This window comes from Gopherus flavomarginatus, chromosome 8 (genome assembly GCF_025201925.1).
Source record: "Gopherus flavomarginatus isolate rGopFla2 chromosome 8, rGopFla2.mat.asm, whole genome shotgun sequence".
In the NCBI taxonomy this organism is placed as follows: domain Eukaryota; kingdom Metazoa; phylum Chordata; order Testudines; family Testudinidae; genus Gopherus; species Gopherus flavomarginatus.
The window spans coordinates 18323439-18348098 of NC_066624.1; the positions used below are offsets into that span (position 1 = coordinate 18323439).

General features: G+C 41.4%; 2 protein-coding genes across 7 annotated transcripts in view; both read right to left on the minus strand.

The window, feature by feature from the left end:
- Positions 1–260: 260 nt before the first annotated feature.
- On the minus strand, positions 261–569 carry KCNE5 (potassium voltage-gated channel subfamily E regulatory subunit 5). Its single transcript, XM_050965222.1, has one exon. The coding sequence runs from the start codon at positions 567–569 to the stop codon at positions 261–263; it is 309 nt and encodes a 102-aa protein (XP_050821179.1).
- Positions 570–9774: 9205 nt separating this feature from the next.
- Positions 9775–24660, minus strand: part of ACSL4 (acyl-CoA synthetase long chain family member 4) — a 53105-nt gene continuing 38219 nt past the window's right edge. For all 6 annotated transcript variants that reach the window (XM_050965157.1, XM_050965156.1, XM_050965161.1 and 3 more), the window contains 10 exons: positions 23150–23300; positions 21521–21644; positions 20308–20379; positions 19000–19139; positions 18274–18446; positions 17980–18054; positions 17311–17499; positions 16634–16748; positions 15164–15321; positions 9775–12760 (listed from right to left, as the gene is read on the minus strand). In XM_050965157.1, coding sequence (XP_050821114.1) covers positions 12603–12760; positions 15164–15321; positions 16634–16748; positions 17311–17499; positions 17980–18054; positions 18274–18446; positions 19000–19139; positions 20308–20379; positions 21521–21644; positions 23150–23300 — 1355 coding nt within the window. In that variant the 3' untranslated portion in view covers positions 9775–12602. The remainder of the gene's footprint in view (positions 12761–15163; positions 15322–16633; positions 16749–17310; positions 17500–17979; positions 18055–18273; positions 18447–18999; positions 19140–20307; positions 20380–21520; positions 21645–23149; positions 23301–24660) is intronic.

The window sequence follows — 24660 nt, forward strand, 5'->3', positions numbered from 1 at the left end:
CTCAGGCTGGGGCGCGCCCACTCCGGCTCGCAGGGGGGTCGCGGGCCTGTGGAAGTTACCTCAGGGGAACGTTCTTGTCCCCATGGCCCCCGTCCCCTCCCCGGCGGCCAATCACCCGCCCGGCCAGGGCAGCTGCTCGCTCTTCGGGCCAGGGCGGGAGCCTCGCCGCCCCTCCTCCCTCAGGCGCCGCGGCCGCCTCGTGCCCCGCCGGGGGCTCGCTGAGGCGGCGCCCAGGAGCTCGCTCCGCGGCGGGCCGGGGCTCACAGCAGCTGCTCGCCATCCAGGCCGGCCCCGTCGTGAGGCGCGGCGCCCTCGTGCCGCCCGCTCCAGTCGCGCTCGATGTAGAGGTGGAAGGGGTCGTGCTTGGACTCCAGCTTGCGGGAGCGGGTGTAGGCCAGGATCAGCCCGCCCGCCAGGCAGCCGTAGAAGATCATGATGAGCAGGATGTAGAGGTAGGCGTCGTCCCCCCGCGGCGCGGCGGCCCCGCGGCTGGCGTTGGCCCCGCCGGGCAGGTGCCGCAGCAGGTGCCCGAGCAGGGCCCGCAGGCGCAGCGCCTCGCTGCAGTTCATGGCGAGCTGCCGGGCGTGGGGTCAGCGGTGTCCCGCCCGGGCTGGCCGCCCTGGGGGGAGTCTGCAGCCGCCTGGACGCGGCGCCTGGCTGCCTTGTGCTGCGGGGAGGCTTTAATCCCGCTTCCCCCGCCCACCGCGGGGCTCTTCTGCTCCATAAGTGGAGATGTTCCCGGCGTGCAGAACCGCTGCCCCAAGCCTTGTTTATCTCCAGGACACACAAATATGCTCTTAAGCCGCCTTAGCAGAGGGAGATCGTAAAAGGCCCGGGATGTTCCCCCGGTCTGACCTAGGCACGGAACTGAACCAAGCAGTCGTGCGGGGCTGAAGCATATTTTAGCGAGAGACATCCCAGTTTGATCTAAAGCTTCAGAGGTGGAGCATTTGCTACATCCCTCTCTGATCTGTTCCAGTGGTTAATTACCCACTGCGTTAAGTAGCTACATTTTATTGCTAGTTTGAATTTCGCTGACTTCATCTTTCAGCCGCTAGCTTCTGTTGGCTAGGTTAAGGAGTCCTTTACCTTTAATCTGGCAGGCAGAGGGATAAAATGTTGCCTATTTCTAGGTTAATTGGGGAAATGGCAGCTACAACGATTCCTAAAGAATGCTTAAAGAATCATATTTACTGCCACGGTGCAGTGGTTCTAACTTTTGTACTGGTGACCCCTTTCACATAGCAAGCCTCTGTGTGCAACCCCTCTTTTCAATTAAAAACACTTTTTTACATATTTAACACCATTATAAATGCTGGAGACAAAGTGGGGCTTGGGGTGGAGGCTGGCAGCTCATCACCCCCATGTAATAACCTTGTGTCCCCCGAGGGGTCCCAACCCTCAGTTTGAGAACCTCTATTTTAGAGAGACTGAGAGTTCACATGGCGTCCAGTTTAAGAAGCTGTAGTTAGGGTCTTAGTCAGAAACCTCTTTGTACCTGCAGTTGCCTGTAAAAACTGAACTCTGATTTTCAATTTCATCCCTGGGATTATTCCTACCATTGAACTTCCAGCAAAAGGGCAGTTGTTTGCTTTTTATGAGAGGGTTAATAATAGGGTGACCAGACAGCAAATGTGAAAAATCAGGACAGGGAGTGGAGGGTAATAGAAGCCTACATAAGAAAAAGGCCCAAAAATCAGGACTGTCCCTATAAAATTGGGACATCTGTTCACCCTAGTTAATAAAGGGGCTGCCCTGCCAGGCGATAAGCACCTTCCATCTAGGACACTGTTAACCACTGACAGGATTCGATGCTCAGCACCTTATGGGAACAGGGTCAGTCATCAGTAGTAGAAGCATTTCCCCATGCTACTTAAATTTAGTTGTGTTTTTTAATATCCAGTGCTGGTGAGGGAGGCAGTAGCATGTGTCATTCAGGGAATCAGGGAGGTAGAAGTATTGTCCTCATGTGAAAATTAAAGAAAAGCGGGTTAAACTATGCCTGGGCAGCCCACCTACATTTGGGATCTTTCCCTGTTGCAGCTGTATTTATGTAGTTATGCTGAGGTAAAAGTTCTTTTGTGTCTCAGTTTGCCCATTGTAAAACTAGGATTACAATACTTTGCCTCCCTCAGAGGGAATTCTGAGAATTAATTAATTAATGTCTGTAAGATACATTGGATGAATAAAATGTTCAATAGTGTGGTCCTGTCAGCCCCCTGTAGCAAGATATTGTTAAAGTGGGAGACTACTTAGTTTAGAAGAGTAACAATTTGGAGAGCAAAAGGCTAATGGTGTCTACTAGTACATGCATTCTGTATCATGACTTGGAAAAAGAGGGTGTCATAAACAGATAAGTAAGAGTTAATAGAACAGAAGTACTTCATATCTCTTTTGCCTGTAAAGGGTTAACAAGATCAGTGAGCCTGGCTGTCACCTGACCAGAGGACCAATCAGGGGACAGGATACTTTCAAATCTTGAGGGAGGGAAGGCTTTGTGTGTGCTGTTAGTGTTTGGTGGTTGTTCTCCCTGGGTTCTGAGAGTGACCAGAGGTGCAACCAGGTTTCTCTCCAATCTCTCTGATACAGTCTCTTATATGTCCAGAATAGTAAGTACTAGGTAGATAAAGCGAGTTAGGCTTATGTTTGTTTTATTTGCAAATGTGTATTTGGCTGGGAGGAGTTCAAATGTGTAGTTGGCTGGAAGGATTTTAATTCGTACTTGTATACTTAGGCTGGGAGGGTATTTCCAGTGTCTATAGCTGAAAGACCCTGTAACATATTCCATCTTAAATTTACAAAGATAATTTTTACTGTTTTTCCCTCTTTAATTAAAATCTTTTCTTGTTTAAGAACCTGATTGTTTTTTTATTCTGGTGAGACCCCAGGGGACTGGGTCTGGATCCACCAGGGAATTGGTAGGGGGGGAAGAGGGAGAGAGAGGTTATTTTCTCTCTGTGTTAGGATTACTTTCTCTCTCAGGGAGAGTCTGGGAGGGGGAAAGAGAAGGAGGGGGGAAGGTGGATTTTCCTCTCTGTTTTAAGATTCAAGGAGTCTGAATCACAGTGATCTTCCAGGGTAACCTAGGGAGGGGAAGCCTGGGAGAGGCAACGGTGAGGGAAAGGGTTTACTTTCCTTGTGTTAAGATCCAGAGGGACTGGGTCTTGGGGGGCCCCAGGCAAGGTTTTGGGGGTGACTGGAGTGTACCAGGCACTGGAATTCCTGGCTGGTGGCAGCGCTACAAGTACTAAGCTGGTAATTGAGCTTAGAGGAATTCATGCTGGTACCCCATCTTTTGGACGATAAGGTTCAGAGTGGGGAATTATACCATGACAGAGGGTCAGAGATTCATTTGAGGAGACACAAAGTGAAGTTCAGCAGCATTTTCTCTGGCCAGTCTCATTAGCTTTGCCCTTTCAAAAACAGATTACTTTTCTTCATGGAACTACAAAGGAGCTTTTTTAGGCAGTCTCTTTTCAAGGGGCTAAATCAAGAACTAACTTTATTGAGATAAGAAAAGAAGAATGGAAGCCAAATATTATTAGGCCAGACTTGATAGTTGTGAAGCCTGAACTTCTGGACACAGCTCTGGGCAGTAATGTTAGTCAAGTCTTTTTGAAAAAGCCCTCCAAACACAGTGTGGGATGGAGAGGAAGCAATCCTGTCCAGGCAGGGAGTGGACTAGATGGCCTTGGGGCTTTTTTTTTCATTTCAAATTGCAGCAATTTTACTGACTTATCAAACTATCCAATCTCAAGCCTGGTGACAAACAATTTAGGCAGCTCAGAGGCCAACACACTTCCTTTTCTGCCATAAGTGGGCCTCTGATACCGATTGGGCAATCTAGGCACTGCTGTAAGACTTTCAGTAATAATGGTTCTGTGGTTTTCTTCTTTGGAAAAAAGGCCAGTATTTAGGATGACCATATTTCCCAGAAGGAAAAAAGGGACATAGTGCAGGGCTGGCTGAGCTGCTTGCCCAACCCCTGCCTGCCCCCTACACGCGGTTGGTATCGCTGCTCACTTGAGCCCTGCCTGCTCCCCTGCCCGAGGCCTGCCTCCCTCCTGAGCGGGGCTGGCATAACTGCTTGTCCCCCCTGCATGTTTCTCTGCACCATACCCCACTTTTTTGACAGAAGTGGGCATTTGTCCTGTTTGCTTGTGCAAACTGCCCACTTTTGCCAAAGAGGTTGGGACGACTGTGACAGGGCTTAAAAAAGGGACTGTCCCAGCCAAAAAGGGACATATGGTCACCCTACCAGTATTTGAAATGGGAAAATCCCTCAGTCACGTCACTCTAATGTATACCCAGCCAAGCTTCACTTAAACACACAGCTTTGCTCCATAGGAAAGAAAAATCCATCCAGTGGGCAGATCAGCCATTTAGGTTAGTGCCATTCTAGGGCACACTCCTCCATAGGGTGAGACAGCTGAGCCATACTGTATAACCATTCCACTTACTCTCCTTTCTTGGGCAAATATGAACTTGACACCATCTGGGTTCTTTACCTTCTTTTATGCGGAGTAGATGGCAGAAGCTCCACTTTAATTGGCAAAGATTGTTTAGTGTCTAGTGTAAATGTAGATCCAAGCTGGATGCTTCCTTAAGTGGCAAGACAGGATCATTTTACTGCAAAGCAGGTTGCAATAAAAATGCAGAACCCAGCCCACTAAAACCTGTTTATTAGTTAGTTCTCAATATGTTTGTTAAATGTGAGTTCTCATCAGTGTGCTCAGGCAATTCTCTTTGTGCTGGATTCCTTATAGAAAAGTCCAGATCTTTGTTAAGCAGTAGGCATATGAGACCGTATCTCTATGGCTATAGCAGAGTAGTTATTTTGGACAAGATATGCCTGCCAATTTCCCTGTGTAAACAAGCCCTTAGAGCACAGTGGTTGCAGGGCAGCGGGAAAAGTGGGCAAGCAAACAGTTGCAAAGAGAGCTGGGCAGGCCACAGGGAACCCAAGCAGTGGCCAGAGTTGCCATGCAGAGTGGAGGAAAAGGAGGAACAAGGGTTTAAGAGTAAAAGAGGCAGAGGCAAGAGGGCATCGTTTAAAAATCGGAAGTCAAATCTTACTGAGGAAAATAGAAAGGAGCATAAACTCTGTCAAGTCAAATGTAAAAGTATAATGCAGGCTAAAAAAGAATTTGAAGAGCAAAAGATACAAAAACAAACAGCAACTTTTTTAAAGTACATCAGAAGCAGGAAGCCTGCCAAATGATCAGTGGGGCCACTAAATGATTGAGGTACTAAAGAAGCACTCAAGGAAGACAAGAAGAGAAGCTAAATGAATTCTTCGCATTGCTTCTCACTGCAGAGAATGTGAAGAAGATTCCCACATCCGAGTCATTCTTTTTAGGTGACAGATCTCAGGAACTGTCCCAGATTGAGATGTCAGTAGAAGAGGTTTTGAAACAAATTGATAAATTAACAGTAATAAGTCACTAGGACCAGTTGGTAGTCACTCAAGAGTTCTGAAGGAACTTAAATGTGAAACTGAAGAACTTACAACTGTAGTACGTAACCTATCACTTAAATCAGCCTCTGCAGCAGATGGCTGGAGGATAGCTAATGTAACGCCTATTTAAAAAAAAAAAAAAAAAAAAAAAAAAAGCTTGAGGGGTGATTCTGGCAATTACAGGCCAGTAAGCCTAACTTCAGTACCAGGCACACTGGTTGAAACTATAGTAAAGAACAGAATTAGCAGACACACATATGAATGCGATATGTTGGAGAAGAGACAATGCTGCTTTTATGAAGGCTTATCATTCCTCACCAATCTATTAGAATTCCTCGAGGGGTTCAACAAGCATGTGGATATAGTGTACTTGGACTTTCAGAAATGGTAGGAATAAATGGTCAGTTTTCACAACAGAGAAAGGTCAATGGGGGGGGGGGTCCCCCAAGGATCTGTACTGGAACCTGTGCTGTTCAGTATATTCATAAATGATCTGAAAAAGAGGATGCACAGTGAGGTGGCAAAATTTGCAGATGATACAAAATTACTCAAGATTATTAAGTCCAACACTGACCGCAAAGAGTTAAAAGTGGATCTTACAAAACTGGGTGATTAGGCAATAAAATAGTAGATGAAATTCAATGTTGAAAAATGATCCCAGCAATACATACAAAATGGTGGGGTCTAAATTAGCTGTTAGTACTCAAGAAAGATCTTGGAGTCATCTTAGAGCATTCTCTGAAAACATCTGCTAGATATGCAGCAACAGTTTTGGTGTTTTTTTTTTTTTTTTTTAACAAACAATGTTAGGAACCATCAGGAAAGGGACAGATAAAACAGAAAATATCATCTCAGTATATAAAGCCATGGTACACCTACATCTTGAATACTGTGCAGTTCTGGTTGGCTCATGTCAAAAAAAGATATAGTTGAATTGGAGAAGGTAGAGAGAAGGGCAACAAAAATGACTAGGGGTATGGAACAGTTTCCATCAGGGCCGCCCAGAGGGGTAGGCAAGTGGGGCAATTTGCCCCAGGCCCTGCAGGGGCCCCACGAGCTGCTCTGGGTTTTTAGTGGCACTTCAGTGGGCCCTTCACTCGCTCTGGGTCTTCAGCTGAGGGTCCTTCAGTTCAGTGGAAGACTCAGAGCAAGCGAAGGACTCGCTGCTGAAGTGCTGCCGAAGGCTCGGAGCACCACTCAGTGAGTACAAGTGCCACACGCAGTGGAAGAAAAAAACAAAAAACAGCCACGGTTGACAGCACTTGGGCTGCTCTACTGCTGCCGCTTCATTCTTCTGCGGCAATTCGGTGGCGGGTCCTTCCCTCCAAGAGGGACCCGCCCCTGAATTGCTGCTGAAGACCCAGCCCTGCCCCAGGCCCCCTGAATCCTCTGGGCGGCCCTGGCTTCCATATGAGAGATTTAAAAGAAGGGGACTGTTAAGTTTAGAAAAGAGGTTAAGGCAGGATATGATTGAGGTCTATAAAGTCATGAATGGTGAATAAGAAAGTGTTATTTACTCTTTCACATAAAAAAAACCCAGGGTTTGCCCAATGAAATTAATAGGCCACAGATTTAAAACAAACATAAGGAAGTACTTGACAAAACGTACAATTCATTGCCAGAGGATGTTGTGAAGGCCAAAAGTGTAACTGAGTTCAAAACAGAATGGCAGAAGCTGGGATTGGACGGGATGGATCAATTGAAATTACCCTGTTCTGTTCATTCCCTCCTGAAGCATCTGGCACCAGGATACTGGGCTAGATGGACCATTGGTCTGACCCATTATGGTCATTTTTATGTTAAGCGGAGCTAAAGTTGGCTGAGGAAAGCCTGGTCTGTGAGAAGAAAAGGTGGAGAGAATAGTTCAGGAAACTTTTGAGCTCTGTACTGATCAAAACATGGTTTGTGCTGTACCAGCAGAAAGGGGTATTTTATAGCCTTCAGAGAGGTGGGTCAATGTGCCCCTGAACCCATGAACAGCAAAGAGTTGTTTTTTTTCCCCCCCCCAAAGGCACCCTCCTCGAGTGCTAGGCACTTATTTTAAAAAATAAACTAAAAATTAGGATCCACCTCCACCAATTGAACCTCCTCTTCCATTTCTATTCACTATTGTGCTGCACTTTGTGTAGTAACCTGCATCAGCACAAGGTGAGAAATGTTACTACCTCAGAATGGTTGTAATCTCATATCCACTTAGCACTAGTGTATGTGATTACACAAGGTGCAAGGCCTGGTGAATTAGATCAAAAAGTTTTCTGTCTGTCTCACATTGATTTTTTTTTTTTAAACAATGTTTTGTTTAAAACCCATCCAGACACCATTGTTAGCTGAAATGGATTATTTATTAAAAAGATGTTTCTGTATTATAGATGAGGCTTTCTACAGCAGGCTACAGTACTCAAAACTATAAATAGCACTGCTGAGTGCGTACAGAGGGGGTTCAGTGACGCTCACCCCAGCTAGAAACATTTGTGCAGCTTGTTTTCTACTTTACAGTCACTTGGAATTGAAGTAAGCCAAAGTCCAGAAGAGTGTAACATTTTTTTTCAGCACAGTGCGACATCTAAGTTGCTTTTCTGAGGTAAGGCTGTGTTGGATCAAGCCATGTTTTGGTTTCTTTCCTTTCCAAGCACAAGTCCCTGCCAGCAAATACCTAAAGCCCTGAGGCATCTAAATAGAGTAAATGCTTATAGAATGAGCTGTATGTTCTTGCAAAACTAGCCAGATGGCTCATTTTTGTCATCAGCAACTTTTAAGCTGCTGTTTCTTTAGTATTTGTGTTCTCTTCTTCCTTTATCAAAACTGCCAGCATTACTGTACTACTGCCTTCACTTTCTAGCATGCTAACCAGCCCCTCTTCCTTTTTAAAGGCATTTTTATGCCAGTCTACCTCCCCAGCAGTTTTTGCTCAATTGTGCTAGTGTTTAATTCTCTGCAGGAACAGACATTTAACCCATTCAGAGCTAGCAGGCATTTCAAGTCAAATTTTGCCTTATCGCAAGCTACAAGCAACTTTCGTTGATTGAAGTGGCCATTGCCAATGTGTGTTGTTTGTAATACACTTCAAACCAGAACTAGCACCTTTGTTTATTGGATTAACACATTGTAAAATGGGGGGAAAAGATATGCCTAACAGTACCTGCACCAGCGAGTTTAACCTGATGCTCACTAGTATTGTGGAAAAGATGCTCCTTGGGATCCAGAAACATACTTTGCTATATAGAATGGTCCCTACTGGACAGCACTGGAGAAGATTATTTACTCTCCTTCCTTCTCATTACAACTGGCTAGAAGGGCTGTGTTAGGGAATTTAAAGGGCAATATACTGTTCCCTACTTAGAAGGATGGGGATCCTCAGGACCAGTCTAGCTTGAAGACAGCCCTACTAGGGGAGAATTCAGAGGTACCAAGAAAATGAAGCTAAAGATTAAATGAGTATCTAGCTCCTATCAGACAGGAACATCTCACAAAGTTTCTCTTTAAGTAATTTAGTACTTCTGTGGCATATTGCATCTGTCACGTGCTGTATACTGTCCACCGCCTGGCTTTTCAGAAAGACTGGAGTCTATGTATGGGTTGTAGTCACATTCAGAATGACAGCATGTGCAAGTACGCAAGCAGGTATATGGAATGGCTTCATCTCCTCTCTGTATATGCCATACTACTTTGTCTGCTTATTAAAACACTTTTTCCAGAAGCAGCTTAATAAGTTCCATGTTTATGTATAATGAACAGTAAGTCACAATTGAAGTTCTTGTTAAGGGGCAAGTACTGTATGCAACACCATCTTTGTTTCTATAACTGTCAAGATTTGTTGTAAATATTCAGCGTTTGAAGTCTTTTTCCTTAAATATAAGATGTATACTGTCCAGTACGAAGTTATTTCCCACAATGGTTCCATACTTCCTACATACAGAGAGGAGTTACTTTCTTAAAACAACATAAAAGGTCAGTGCAGATTTGTTTTTATTCTGTAGGGCATCCCCAAACCCCCTAAATGAGTCATCTCTAAGAATTCTTACAATATGCACTGCAAATGCTTAATACCTGTGGAGTTTGTACTATTGTGCATAGCCCCTTTGAAAGTATTAAAAAGGTGTTTGCAGGATTAAGCCCTTCCTTTGATATGAAAAGGATGCAAGTAAAAAGATGCAATTATCTGAAGTTTAAAATACCTGTTCTGCCCATCATGAGTGCATGGGCCACTTCTCTGTATTCTGTTTAGAGAAACTCTTTTACATATTGATTTTGTGTTGTGCAAAAATGCAGTCTCTGAAACACTTTGACAACAAGAACCAATTCAACTGTATTCCATCTTTGAAAGAATACTTTAACTTTCATACACATTGAAAATAATGATCCCTATCAATGAAAACATATGGGTACAATAGAGGGAAACTGCTAGAGGCCCAATACATATGTGCTTAAAAAAAGGCAATTAATAAGATCTGCCCTCATATCTAAGTGCACATAACTAGCTATTTCTTACATGTTTAATTACAGTTTCTTTGTGGTGTTTAGATAATCTAAAAGCTATTTTAGTTCTTTAACAATGAATAATTTTAATACAGAAAGAAAACTAACATGTCTCCAAGAGTAATAATCTGAGAAGCCACTATTGACATAGGCAGTATTTCCTGTATTCATAAACAAGTGTATGTGTTTAAGGAAAAAAGAGAGGCCTTTTTCTGGTCCCATTTAATGATTGTTGAAAGTCCATGCACAACTAGCAGCAGCCAACTTTAAATTGATTTGCTCCTCATCCCCAAGGGGTTTTAGCAAAATCACTTGGCAGTGTTGTGGTTTGACTAGAGGAGTTATGCATGTAAAAAATAAATACATTTTTATTTGAAAGTTTAAAAAGAAATTGGTCCCCAGAGGAAAGGACAGTCTAAGAGCTTATAGCTAACCAATCCATAACCATGATTTATTTTCACTTTGAAAGTTGGTTGAGCTGGGAAAAGGGGATTCACACATACACCTCACAGAAGGAAAATCTTGCCCTGATTGTTTTTTAAAATCACTATATACTGAAGTTGTTTCATATAAAACCCTTCTCTCTTTATAATGACAATATCCGATAATTTTTCTTTACCATCATATACACAACATTTAAATATTATGAATAGACAATTTTATAAATACTTTAGATCAAAGTAAGTTATAATATCACAGTTGAGAGCCACATCTGTACAAAATGTAAGCAACATATATAAAATGATTAAGAAAGAAATGCAAAGTAGAACAGTTGCAAGAGCTTCCACTTTTTACAGTATTTATGGTTCAGGGGGGAACATCTAAGAGAGATACATGAGCCCAGAGTGCTAACTGAGGATTTTGAAGAAACAGTACAGGATGTTGCACACCCAGTGGCAAAACCATTATTGTATTATTTGCCTCGTTCCCACTTCAGCACCTCTACGGTTTCCAGTTTTTAAAACAAACATTTTCAGAAACAGAGACACAAAGTTCTACCTCAAGTGTTCTCTTCTTTTAACAAGTTTAATGAACAAAAATCCCTAACCAGAGACCAAGCTCATCAACTGTAGGTAAAAGAAGAATATGGGAAATGCTTGGCTTCCCACTGTGGCTTATTTTGATTGACATATTTAGAAGGTGAATAGTAATACTTGTAAATAAGTTAATACAAAATGTTTTAGGCCCTGATCCTGTAAATTCTTACATGTGTTTAGCTTTACTCATAACTTTACTCATGTGAGTAGTGCTACATATATAACTAAGCATTTGGAGGATCAGGGCCTAATATTTCAAAGCAATAACTGAATGTTGACTTAAAAGATTCATAGCTGTTTAAAGACAAAAATGATCTGAATATCAGTTCTGCCTTTACTTGTCTGTAAGACCTCAGTTCTATATGGTAGCTGATGACCTCACTATCAAGCAACAGTTCTTGCAGTGGGAGTCTTTTTTTTTAAATCTTTGTGTCAAAGTTGAAAATGCTGTTTTGAATTAAAAAAAAAAACATTGTGGCAAGTATAAAAATATTTCAGAACATTTAAAGTCTACTGGAGATAAGTTGTTCATAGAACACTCTTGTCTCTGACTAGTTTGATTTTAAAAAAGCCTTTCAGTTCACCCTTCCTGTTTCACTAAGTATATTATACTCCTTTTTAGGCACTGAAAATATTCATAATATAACTGGATGTGCAGAAGATTCAATCTACTGTCAGTAATGCATTTTCAGTGCCATGTAACTAATTCTGTGGCTTTGAATAAATTCTGTAGTACGAGTGTTAATAATCAATAGGCCCAAGTCTTGATCTTGTCAACCTGAGCTCAGTGCAGGACATAACTGGGGTAGGATGGGGAGAGGTGGTATTTATTTTAAGCTACCCTTCTAGCTCACAGCTTCTGAATACAAAGGGGCCATAGCAGAATCTAGAAATGGACTTAAATGCAGTGCAATAACCACAGATTTCTCTTTCCCTCTTCCATGAATTCAAATTCTAAAAGGAGCTTTATGCATCTGTACTGGCCTTTTAGGGAACGGTGATAAACAGATCAGGTTCAAGTTAAAACTATTCATTGTCATTTAATCTAGGACAGGACCTGAGATAAGACATTACACCAATACTTTTGCGAAAGCTGCAATGCTTTGTATTTAACAATTTCCTACTTCATCTTCACTTTTTGCACAAGAAGTACAAATCTTAAATATGTTTATTTTTTCCCCTCACCAAGTACCTTTCTCTGATGTAGGAATTGTCAGATTTACATTTTAACTCATTTTCATATTTGTATAGGGAATTGGAGACAAACAGATGGGAAAGCAGTTGGAATATGGTATAGAAGCAACAGTGGAAATCAGGTTATCAAGTCACACTGCTTCACATGATCACATCTAACTCCAAGGTGGAAGCGAACAAATGAAAACATTTAAAGTGGATAAGTGTTTTCTGCTAGCAGCTAGAAAGTTTGGTTCCATAAGCAAGTGTTTTTTCCCCCACAGGACCTGGCTTTACAGGTTAGGTAGGTCTTCACTGATTTCATGTACTGTCTGAACTACCTACCTGTGGTATCTACAGTACACAAGGGTGTCCAATATTCTGAGGCTTAAGTTCTGTCCTGTAGGGTATGAGAAGCAACTTTCTGCACAGCTTTCTAGTCAATATAGCTCAGAAGTTTATTTGCCTCCATACATTCGCTCGATATCATTGAGGTAATGGTTCTTTAATTCCTTCCTTTTCAATTTGAAAGCATCAGTTACTAGACCAGTCTCTGGGGTCCATGGTTCAGGACTTAACCTTACTTTGATTGGTATTTCAAATCTCTCTAATTTCACTGCAGGAGCAATAAAAACAAAAACACATTTATGATTACATTCACAGATAAAACACTGATTTATACAACTTCATGAATAGGAATAAGACATTCAGCAGTCTGCTGTATTATATAGTGGAATAGCTTCATATCAATACAGTCATGGAAGCGACTCACTGAAGAAAGAAAATGCAAACTTATGGCTGTAATACTTATTTGCTATTACATCCCTGTATTCTAGTAGCATTTATCTTTTGTACAGCTCCAGTGGATTGGCACTGTAAATAAAAAAAGTGCCAAACAAATGAGGACCACAGAATAAAACCTCAAAAGCAGTATCAAAGTTGCACACTAAATGAAAAGTGCAAAACAAATGAGTCCCTACCTCAACAGAGACTGCATTATAGGCACAATTGGGTATAAAAAAGTGGCTGTAGCATGCATTAGGAAGTTAGCTATGAGCAAGGATTACATGATCAGGCCCATGATTACTATTATTCACAGTAGCAATTGAAGGATGAAACTGATTGTATTCATATCCATAGGATATGATGATCCACCCAAGTTCTGTACAGTTCTGTAGAATTTAAGTAAAACACAATTGACAATTTTTAAAAGTATGTGTGCACACAAATCCAAATATAGTATAAGCTAGGGATGTGTGCACTCCTACGTTATGGACAACACTGCATGCACACTTTAGTCATAACATGCAGAGGGGTCAGATTTTCAAAACGTATTTAGGGGACATAGTTGTTTCCAGTGTACAGTCCATGCATAACAATGCTAATTCATCTGTTGGTTTCCTGTGTCTTAAAAATATTCTTGCGGGGGAAGACAAATTGCCAAAAAAGTCTGTTCCAGCATAGGCTAAATGGGGTAAGTTTTATTCTTAAAAGTCAAGTTGTTAAATCAGAAGAGTTCCAAATAAGCAAACATCCAAAGTGAGCAAGCATTTCCTTACTTTTGTTAGTGTCATTTAAAGTACCCATTGCCCTTAAAAAAAAAAAAAAAAAAAAAAAAAAGTCAGCTCCCTCAAATGAGAAATCCTTGCTTGCAGCCAACAGTGGCCAGATTATGAACCCTTGAAAATGAATTATCAATGGAAATGCTGAAAGTCATTTAACATTTTTGATTACATACTCTTCAGAGTAGGGATTGTCTTATTCTGTGTTTATACAGGGCCTAGCATAATAGGGCTCCAATCTCAGGTAACCCTTAGGCACTATTCTAATTAACCATATAACAATAAATAACACTAACCAAGGATATTGACTTTGTTTTGCTGAAGTATTAACATTATAGAGTAAAATGAAAATAAAATAAAAGCACCACCCCCAATTAGAAACTGAACTTCCAAAAACAGACTATCACAATACAACCAGTAGATGGCAGTAAATGTACAGTTATTAGAATCAGTGGCCACAAAGCCTCCTGCTGTATCACCTAACTTTATAGCTTTAACTTTAGACTGTTAATGCAATATAGTTTTGTTTTCATTTTATATGCCTTGTGATTGAACTACAAAACATTCTGCTAAAAACTAATTCCAAGATGATTTGTTTAATGTTCCCTTGGAAGGAAGGCCAAAGGAAAAATCTAGGCCTTAGTTCTATCTAAAACATTAGTGCTGTCAAGGATTTTTTTCTATAAGCCAAACAGACAAACAAGAATTAAAAAAAGTTATGTGGAAGACATTATATTATTGTGTTACATGTAAATCATAGAGTTAAGTTTTTCACCGGTTCAATGGGAAACATGGAAATTTAACAAAACTCATGCAAAACAAAAACTTACACTGTCTACCATCCTCTTAGAATTGTATTGTAAATGTTATTTAACCTATTGTCCTGATTAAAACAGGCTGATTCTCATCTTGTAGGAATAAGTGATGGAAGAGTGTTTAATGTGTATTCTATTAGTACGGTTATTGCCAAAATAAGTTAAATTGAGACAAAACCCAATACCATCTTTAGCGTTTCCTGTTTGGCCATAAAGTCTCAATTAATTTTCCTTGTTCCCTGAAAGCACTGAAAATTCACCCTACTTTTCTTTGGCCTCATAGGCTATGTTAGAGAGTAGCCAGACCAGCTTTTGGCCATTCATCCAGCACTACAACAAGGATTAGCAGAACGTTCTAAAACCAACTGTATCATGCATGTAACACTTACTGGACTGGATTCCTATTGTCCTGCTTTAGGAACAAGAAAATTGCCCGAAAGTGTGCTCCTCTATTCACATTCAGAGAATTCTGAATAGAGTCAAATCTTACCACTACATCCAGAGGTAACATGTTCAACAGATTTCCCAGCAAGTTAGAAAACATGGGTCAGAGGACTATATCTACAGATGTTTTGCTGCCCCTTTTCAGCTTCATATGAAATTGGCTTAGTACAGTATACTAAACAATTCAGTTATACTCACTCTTATCTGCCACCTCTTTAATCTCTTTCAATATCTCAGCTTCCATGATAGGATTGTTACAGATTTCGACCCACGTTCCCTTGACACCTGTCTGTTCAGCTAATACAGTCAGCTTCTTCTGATTAGGAACCACAAAACTGATCACATAAGACTGATCACTAAAACAGGATGAGAGGACAAGAAAAAAAACAGACAAGAAAGAAGAATTTCAAATTGTCAACAATTACTTGAGTCTAAGTAAATATTCCCCAGTGCTTTGATATATAGCTAAATTTCTTCCTCTCTTCCCCCCTCCACACTATTCAACCTTTATCATGACTTTTTTTAAATAAGTGACTGGATTCAATCAGTCTCAAATTTAGATCTAGAGAGAAGTTATAGAATGGTTCAGAGTCTTTACTAACTCCAGTATCCAACAAGTGAGTGCAAGTAAAGTCTCACCATCTACTCCTAAGGGAAAGTGGGGGACTTTTCCAAAACCCACGGAAAATGCTTTGGATCAGGCTCTAAGTGTCAAGATAAATACCACTGTAGCATTTTGACTGAAGGCCAAAACCATCTATAAACAATAGATTATACTTATGTTTAGTAAGAAGGCTGGTGTTTTCAGTTTCCCTGCTCCTGCACTGGGGACAGGAACATGGATGGTGCGTCGCATAGGCTGGGGGAGGCTGTGCCTCCCTGAACAGCCAGCCGTGGTCTCACCCCCTGCAATGAGTGCTCTCTGCATGCAACTCCAGTCATCCAGCTCCAGCCCCCCGATTCGGGAGGCTAAGGCTGTGCGCCACCCACCTTCCCACACTCCAGAGCTGGGGAGGCTGCAGCCGCTCGCCCTCCCAGGCTGGGGCCACACTCCGGGGCTGGGGCTGCGTGCTGCCTACCCTCCCGGCACTCTTTTGGGACTGGGCCCATGGCCACGGTGGAGGGAGGCTAGCCTCCCCCAGCTGGTGGTTCATGTGCCACCCCTGGGCAGTAATGAGGGGAGTTGTGGTGGGAAACACGCACATCAAGGGAGCTTTAAGCTGCTCCTGCACTTCCCTTATTCTGGTGCAGCTTGGCCTCAGCACTATTCTAATTTACACTTTGCTTCCCTTTGTTCTCTAAGGGCCTGTGTACGCATAAGACAGCTGTAGCATAGTGCATACTGATCACACCCCTCCCTCCTACTGCCTACAAGGCTTGCTGGGAACACGGCCAGGATAGAACTCTTATGCCAGATCTGCACTAATCTGGAGACCCTCTGCTCGGGAGGAGCGGGAGAAGAGGAACAGGAGGAGGGGCAGCCTCGGGGGTATTTCCACCCCCTTTACTCTTAGTGCTATAAGAGGGCCTTAGTGCTCTGGAGAATTAGGCCTACAATCTGCATTTCAGACAAAGGATTTTTGAATACCATATGTAAATCAAGCATTAAATACAAGAATGCCCCTAAATGAGTTTGAGGTGAAGAGAGAATATTAACGTAACTCTTACCTTTTGGCATAAGCACAGATATTGTCAATAAGAGGACAGTTCTTTAGTGCTGCCTCTACTTTACCCAGCGATACATATTCTCCTGCTTGCAACTTCACCAAATCTTTTTTTCGATCTAGGAACAGTTAGAAAGGCATGCTTCTTTAAAGGAATTTAGATTCCTCCACTTGTATATACCTCAGTTAAAATAATTTAAAGTATTACATTTTCAATGCTTACTTAATTTTAATGGAATGCCATGCAAAAGACCTTTAAAAAAATACAAGAGAAGAAATGCCAAACAAATCACCCAAAAGCTGTTAGCATTTAATTTAAGGAAATGTCCATTTAAGAGATACCCTTAAGGAGTAATTTTCAGACTTGCAACTAACATTAAAAGTCACTGAGAATCTAAATTTTAGCCATTAAACTAATACATAAAAATGAAGTGGGAATTTTCAAAGTGAAGGCTGAGTAGAGACAGTAAATGAGATTACAGACAACAGCATCAGTTTCAGGGCTTTGCACAATCACTAAATCTTGAGAATTTGTCTTAACACCATGATTAAGCAAATCACTGAAGTGTGTAGCTTTAAGCATGGAGTAATCCTACTGGCTTCAATGAGACTATTCATGTGTGTGAGGTTATGGTCTTGCTTAACTGGCATTTAAATTGGCAAAAAGTGTAAGCCCCCAACCTATGATCTGCAGACACCCATCAGGATGAAATTCTCCAATATCTCCAGTACAAAACCATCTCTGGCCATTTTCATCCACGGAGAAATCCTCTGTCTTTTCTTCATTTTTAAAGTATCCCATAGAGACATTAGGTCCACCTATTATAATCTCTCCTCTCGGATTAGGCTTGTCTCTACAAGTGTAGCCCCCTGAAAGTCAGATAAGTACAACTGTATCATTCTAACTTGAAAACAATAGACATTCCTCTCTCAGGCAAATACTGAAGAATCCACACACAAAATAAAACAGAATATTAAAAAAAAAGTGATTATCCATTTATCAAGAGATCACAAAATACTAATACTCAATTACATCAACATCGACAGTTGATTACGTGGACAGCAGGAAAACAGGCTAGGTAACGGTAAAACTAGTTACTTGGAGATCAAAATATTATACTCTTACACATATTATGCAATAGTGATCATGTATTTGCATGAATCTGAAAGGCTTGGTAGCTCTGCAGTTTGTCATCACTATCTATGTTTGCTGTGTATCTTCAGGTTTGAACTCCAACTAATCACTTTGACAAGAATGGTTCATATTCATGTTTTACCTGTAGCGTGAAACTTGCAGCCAGATTCACTGAAAGTAGTAAGTAGAATGTGCTGAAAACAAAAAGTTCTCACCTTCTTGCCAGTCTCTCAATTTGATCTCACAGCAAATAAGAGGAGCCCCAACTCTGCCAGTGCTATAGTCAGAAACTGGGGGAAGTTAGAAAGGAACAGTAAGATGGTGACCAAAGTTTTTCTTTTTAATCTGACAATACTGAAATGTAAACAGAGCTGGACTAGGAAGGTAGCTATTAACTCAAGTTATTCTCTAGAAGTTAAGAGCTACAAATGTTTTCAACTGTACTTTAAAATTAAAGAATTCACACATCTACATTAAACATGCAGATTTCCAAGAGTATGTTAACATACCTTCAGTAATTGTTCCAGCTCCACAGGTTTCTGTTAATCCATAACCCTGGCCAACAGGACAGCAGAAACAGATGTTCATGAACCTTTGTGTCTGAGGTGAAAGGGGTGCTCCTCCAGAAAGCATCATACGCACATTTCCGCCTAGCAATGCTTTTACCTTTTTAAACAGCAGTCTTGAGGTAAAAGAAACCATGTATAAATATCACTTGTTCTGCTCCTTTGCAGGAAAGGCTAGAAACTCTAATATCCCTCCTTACCTATTCAGCTGACACATCTAACAAGTCATAAGATTCACAGATTTTAAAGGCCCAAAGGGACCATCATGATGATGTAGTTTGTCAAGTATTACCCAACCCATAGAATTTTACGCAGTAACTCCTGCATCTAGCCCAATATCTTGTGGCTGGAATAGAGCATTTCTTGTAAAAAGACATCCAATCTTGTTTTAAAAAAATCCAAGAGATGGAAAATTTACCACATCCTAGGTAAAGTGTTTCAATGATTAATGGCCCTTACTGTTCGACAATCATCTTATTTTCAGTCTGAACTTCTCTGAATTAGACTTAGTCAGTGGATTTTGTTATACCTTTGCTGTTAGCCTGGGGTCCTCTAGTACCAGATTACTTACACAAGGAGAACTGCTTATAGACTGTGATAAAAAGTCACCCCTTAATCTCTGATAAATTATATACACTGGAAGATATTTGAACCTTTAACTGTACTTACATATTACATAGAGGTGCATCATAGCCCCTTTTGATCTGTTCCAGTTTATAGTCATAGCCTATCTTGAACAGAGTTCTCTGAATATAGTTCATCTCTTGGACTTTACTCATGACATTCTTATAAATTCGGTCCATTATTTCCTACAGCGAAGATTGAAAAGGAGACAAAATTACTACTCTGATTGAAAACATGCATGAAACCTAACTAAAAAACAAAACCAGAAAAGTACTGTTCATTTTAAATGGATGATTTCACTTTAGCTATGCAGTCTCTGCCAAATGGTTGTTTAAATTTAACATTTTCCCTTAATATGTCATCTATTTAATGAATTTATACTCTTATTCCAGCTAGGCACTATTCAAGGTGGTAGAATAATGTGTGAAAATGGGTAATGGAAGTGGAGGACAAGGTCACATTTTTTCCTTTCCTCATCCATCCCACCTCATAAACCTCTTAAGTTATGAAGCTGATTGCCTAGGAAAAAGAAAAAGCCTCACATAATACAACATTTTAGTATGGCAATCTGGCCTGGAATTGCTATAATCAATCCTGGGCAAGTAATCAAATTACCTCTGAGACCATTTAGAAGTGTTCCAATAGTTAACAGTACCACTGACTCACTTTTACAAGCTGCATCTTAAACCTTAGACTTATTAAAACACTCTTCACATCAATGTTGTTAGCCATCTAGTGATCTTGCTGGAGCAAATATATGGAAAAATAAGAATGTCCTTTCTAATCATGTTTAAGTCTGCATGTCTGTCATGGAGGTCACAGATTCTCCTCTGTGACTTTTGCAGGGGCTGGTGCAGCTGGCTCAGGGACTGCCCGAACAGCAGCAGCAGTTTGGCTGGGTGGGAGGAAGAGGCTCAGGGCTGGGTCAGGGGTTGGGTTGCAGGGTGGCATTTATCTCGGGCGGGAGGAGAAGCAGAGCTCCCCTGGAAGCGGCTGGCATGTCCCTGCAGCTCTTCGGTTGAGGGGACAGAGGCTCTGCACACTGCCTGTGCTTGCGGGCACTACCCCCGCAGCCCCTATTGGCTGCAGTTCCCCTCCAGCCTGCCACCCCTCCAACCCCTCTCCAGCACCAGTGGGGTCCCAGTATGTGCCCTGCCCCTGCCCCCCCCCCACCCCCGAAGCACCTGCAGCCTCCCAGCCCAAGTTTTAGTTAGGGTTATGCAGTACAAGTCATGGACAGGTCATGGGCTGTGAATTTTTGTTTACTGCCAGTGACCTGTCCATGACTGTTACTAAATATACCTGTGACTAAAAACGTAGGCTTAATCATGTCCTCTACCTTTGCATACTTACAGGCACAGCCGCTATGAGTGTGGGCTTCAGTACAGTACAGTCCCCTTTGCTTCCCTTCTTAATTTTACTTGACTGAAATAAAGAAACGTGAAGACGTTAAAACTGAGAAACTGGTGACTGGTTAGGGGAAAAGAAAGAAACGGGAGATATGGTAATGTACAGTTTCTGAAGTTCTCCCATCCTCCCTCCCCAGATTATTATTTTCTCAGTGGAGTGGAGCAGAAAGGTTGTATTGTCAGTCTCATCTCATGCCAAATATGTCTGCTGAAATCAAAGCTTGCTAGAACAAGCCATGTGATGTGTATCGTTTTTGCTTTCTTTATTTATCTTTCTAGCATTTTCTTTTGTATGGTCTGACTTCAAGGGGGTGATTTTCAATTGGAACCAAGTTTTCATGATCCCTACAAATTCATCCATGTGATTTGTTGTTTTCTTGGTGCCTCAGTGTTTCTAAACTGTGCTTCTGCTGGCTAGTTCACATAAACTTGTATTCATTTTCTCTTCTACTTTATTACATTCTTCAGCATGTTTATGGTGTTCTGAGTTATTTACATTTGGAGGCTTCAGATAGGTATTGCAGCCTTTCATTGATCATTTTTCCATTTCCAGCCAAGTGCCTCTGCCCCTTCAGTCAGCTAATGGAGGATTTTCTGTTACGGGTTTCACCTTGTTGACAACTATTAGGCAAGCAACAGAGAACCATAAGCTGACTGAAGGGGCAAACTAGGGATTTACAAAATCAATGACTGGCCAGGCAGGGCAGGCTCAGCAGAGCTTTTAGACAAACTAATGATTAAATTTTTTTTTTTTGTTTAAATCATAGAACTAAAAATATTTAACACTCATAGCCAGTGATAGCAAAAATCAAGTGCAGTTGTGACAATGGGTAATGCTGTAACTACTGAGGCAGAAAGAAAATGTTACGTGCAATCATTTGGTTTTCTTTTAATTTATGGGTAATTCTGACTTTAAAGATGATGAAAGCTCAACATTTAGATAGAAATGCATGTTATGTGATCTATTGTACAGTTTCACCAGGAGCTTAGTTTTGTTTGTGGTTACATTTTCAGAAGGTGCTACTGCTTTTGACATGAACTGCATTGTGTATCATATTTTTGCAATAGGACAAGTGACTGACCAAGGGGAAAAAAAAAAAAAAGAAGTACAACCACCAAGATTTTGCTTAACCATCGTGCTGAAAGTTTCCCCTCACCTGGTCTGATAGAGTGAGTGGAGAGGAGTATCCAATCCTGCAGCCATAGGTAACGCAGGACATTTCTGCTGTCAATTCTAATACATGGGCCAAAGGCAAGTAGCCAACGTAAGTGTCCTTGGGTCTAGCAAAGCAAGGATTGTATAATCAACTTGAGGATCCAAGAGTGGGCTGAAAATACTTCATCTAGTGCAATAAAGTATTGTATATTCAAGAACAAAAAGACAGAATTACTAATTTTCCAAAGAAGTCTACATTGTAACAGATCACAACTGGAGTCTATTCTCCTGTATGCGGTAACCACACTGGGAATTCTCTATGCTTAACATTTGAAAGTCCCATTGCAGTTGACTGGGAATTTTGTTACTAACTTCAGTAAGGGCAGGATTTCACCCACTGATTCTAGCAGAGGGAGTCTTCTTGCAGTGAAACACAGGAGGTTCTTAGTGCTCCAACTGCCTTTTCCTTTCCAAGTGGGAGGTTTCTTACCCCAGTTACGGAATTAAAGCTGAAACTAGCTTCTTTTTGAAGCCTGATAACCAAAGCCCCTCCACCTTCAAATCCCTCCTCTCCTCCCCCTCCCCCAAAAAAATCACAGCAGCAACTCATTTTTAAAGATTTTAGTAGACTGTGGATCAGTCACTACAGCCTAAAGCTCATTTATTCCGTGACCTCGAGTTGAGAGCTATCCAATGGTCAGAAAGAGAACTTTCAGCACAGAACCACATAAATATCCCACAATGAAGGGGTTTCTTGTATGTGGGTCATTTCAAAGGTGTCATTCCCCTCAAACTGCCTGAGAAGGGGGTGCAGGGATACTCATCCTTCAACGCACTGAAGAACCCTCAAAGTTTGCCATTACTTGGTTACTGAATAGCCAAAACTTAATATTTCTCTGTTCATTTTATTGCCTATTTTATCTCAATAAAAATTATTTAAAAAATGAAAGACCAAATTAGCTGCCAAATGAAAGTGGTCTTTTAAACCAGCTTGAAGTGAGCAAGGTATTTAAGCAGATTGTGTATAGCACATGTAGGATCTATATGGGCCTGGTCTCATCAGACCCCCGGAATAGGCAGGCCTTTGACAGATTCCTTGAAGTTATCTGATCTGCTCAAAAATTTCTGCTTAGAAACCATCAGCCTCTGTATTCCACTTTCTCAGGAATGCTGATAAGGACAGGGCACCAATAATAATCTGCAGACAGATACCCGGTGCAAAAAGATGTGGTCAGACTCTCCCCTCAGTGATCAGTTATGATGGATATCTTGGAAGTACATCTCAAGAGAAGACGTAATTAAAGAAGTCATACTGTCTTATATCTTTTTTAATCTCATTTAGTTGTAGAAAAATCATAAGACTAAAGAGCTATAGAGACACTTATGGTTGTGTCCAAGAGCATGATAAAATCAAAGTGATTACAGAAATATCACTTCATATATGAAGTATGTAAGATTAGTGGATAAAGAACAGGATTTGCTAAAGTTCATATTTTTAAAAGAAACAAACAGTTACCAGGAATCTCAAAATTATACAAGTGATAGGTTTTCTGGAATCCAGGGACATTTATTCCAGTTAAACAAAACAAAAGTATTTTATACATACACGGGGCAATTGAGCATTTCTTACCCTAGTCCAGGTATTCTCTCACATTGGCCAGTCATTCCAGCTATCAAGTTCTTATGCATCATCATCACTCCTTTAGGTCTCCCAGTAGACCCACTAGTATACATTACTAAAGCCAGGTCTGTGGGAACAGGTTTGCTTGGAGAGATGTCTACTACAAAAAGGTACAAAGGGGGGTGTGTGGGGGGAAAATCATTCACATGGACGTTAGCAGGAAATGATTGCTTCTTGGACAAACTAAGAGATGAAATCAAAGCTCCAGAAAAAGAGTAAATTAAGTTAACTGATCTTCATAAGAGACTGACAAACAAAGTTAATGATGTTCTAGTGGTAAGCAGACCAGGAAAAAAAAGTGGCAGATCACTCAGGGACAACAAGCACCTGCAGATTCAATCAGGGCAATAGGTTAAGTTGGAGATAGATTTGGCTAGAAGTGTAATGTCATTGCAGAGTTTCACTGGACAAACCTAGTCAAACCCTTTAAAATAATGTCTGAGAGAAGTGCAGAAGCAGCTCATACTTTGGAGTGATGAGGGACAAACTCATATCAAGTTTTCTACTAGTAAAGCTCTAAAGCCAGGGCTGTAGAGGCTAAAACACCTGGTTTGTGGGTTTGAGGTTTTTTTTAATTATTATTATTTTGAAGTCAGGATGCCTTGAAAAATCTCACTTGGTGGAAAAGTGAGTTTTACAGACCCAGAATCCAGTCTATATTGAGCTAATAAACTTATGTAAATAAACTAAAAACTTGTTTTAACTCAGTTTGCTGCCTTGACATTTATTCTCTTTTGTCCTGGTTATGGTGAAAACCCATAACCCTCAGGCTGATTACTTTGCAGCAGAACGGGGAACAAAGGTGGGAGTGGGAGGACATTTAAGGGCAGGGCTGGCTCCAGGTACCAGCTCAGCAAGCAGGTGCTTGGGGCGGCCAAGGGGAAGGGGTGGCACGTTGGGCTCTTCGGCGGCAAGTCCCTCGGTCGGAATTGCTGCCAAAGAAGAAAGTGGCATGGTGGAGCTGCTGCCGATCATTTTTTTTTTGGGGGGGGGGGGGGGAGGGGGGAGCCTCTTGGGGCGGCAAAAACCCTGGAGCCGGCCCTGTTTAGGGGAGCTCTTCAAAAAAACAAAAACACCACACAACCCCTACCTCTAGCCCTTTGAGCTGGCAACAAGTTCAAGAAATCTGCAGCTTACCACAGAGTAAGTAGCTCTACTGAACATGTACTTTCTTGCATAAGCCTCCAGTTCCTGCCAACCAACTCCTTAACTGTTCACATCTTCTCCTTTCCAGTAGCACAGAGGAGCTGGGTGGCAGGAAGCAAATCCTCATAAATCGCTCACTTCTTCCTTATGGAAGCTGGTTTCTCACTCCAGCCAGCCAACTGTAGTTCTCAGTGACTGGAGGAGGGAGGAGTCCAGTGCTTATCACCCTGGCCTTAGGGGTCTTCTAGCTACAAAATTGATCAGTAAAGACTTTTCTAAAACAAATGCTTGTCCCTGTCATCAGGAAAGAAAAG

Coding starts and splice junctions, on each gene's coding strand:
- KCNE5 (XM_050965222.1), bottom strand. CDS start 569: ATGAACTGCAGCGAGGCGCTGCGCCTGCGGGCCCTGCTCGGGCACCTG.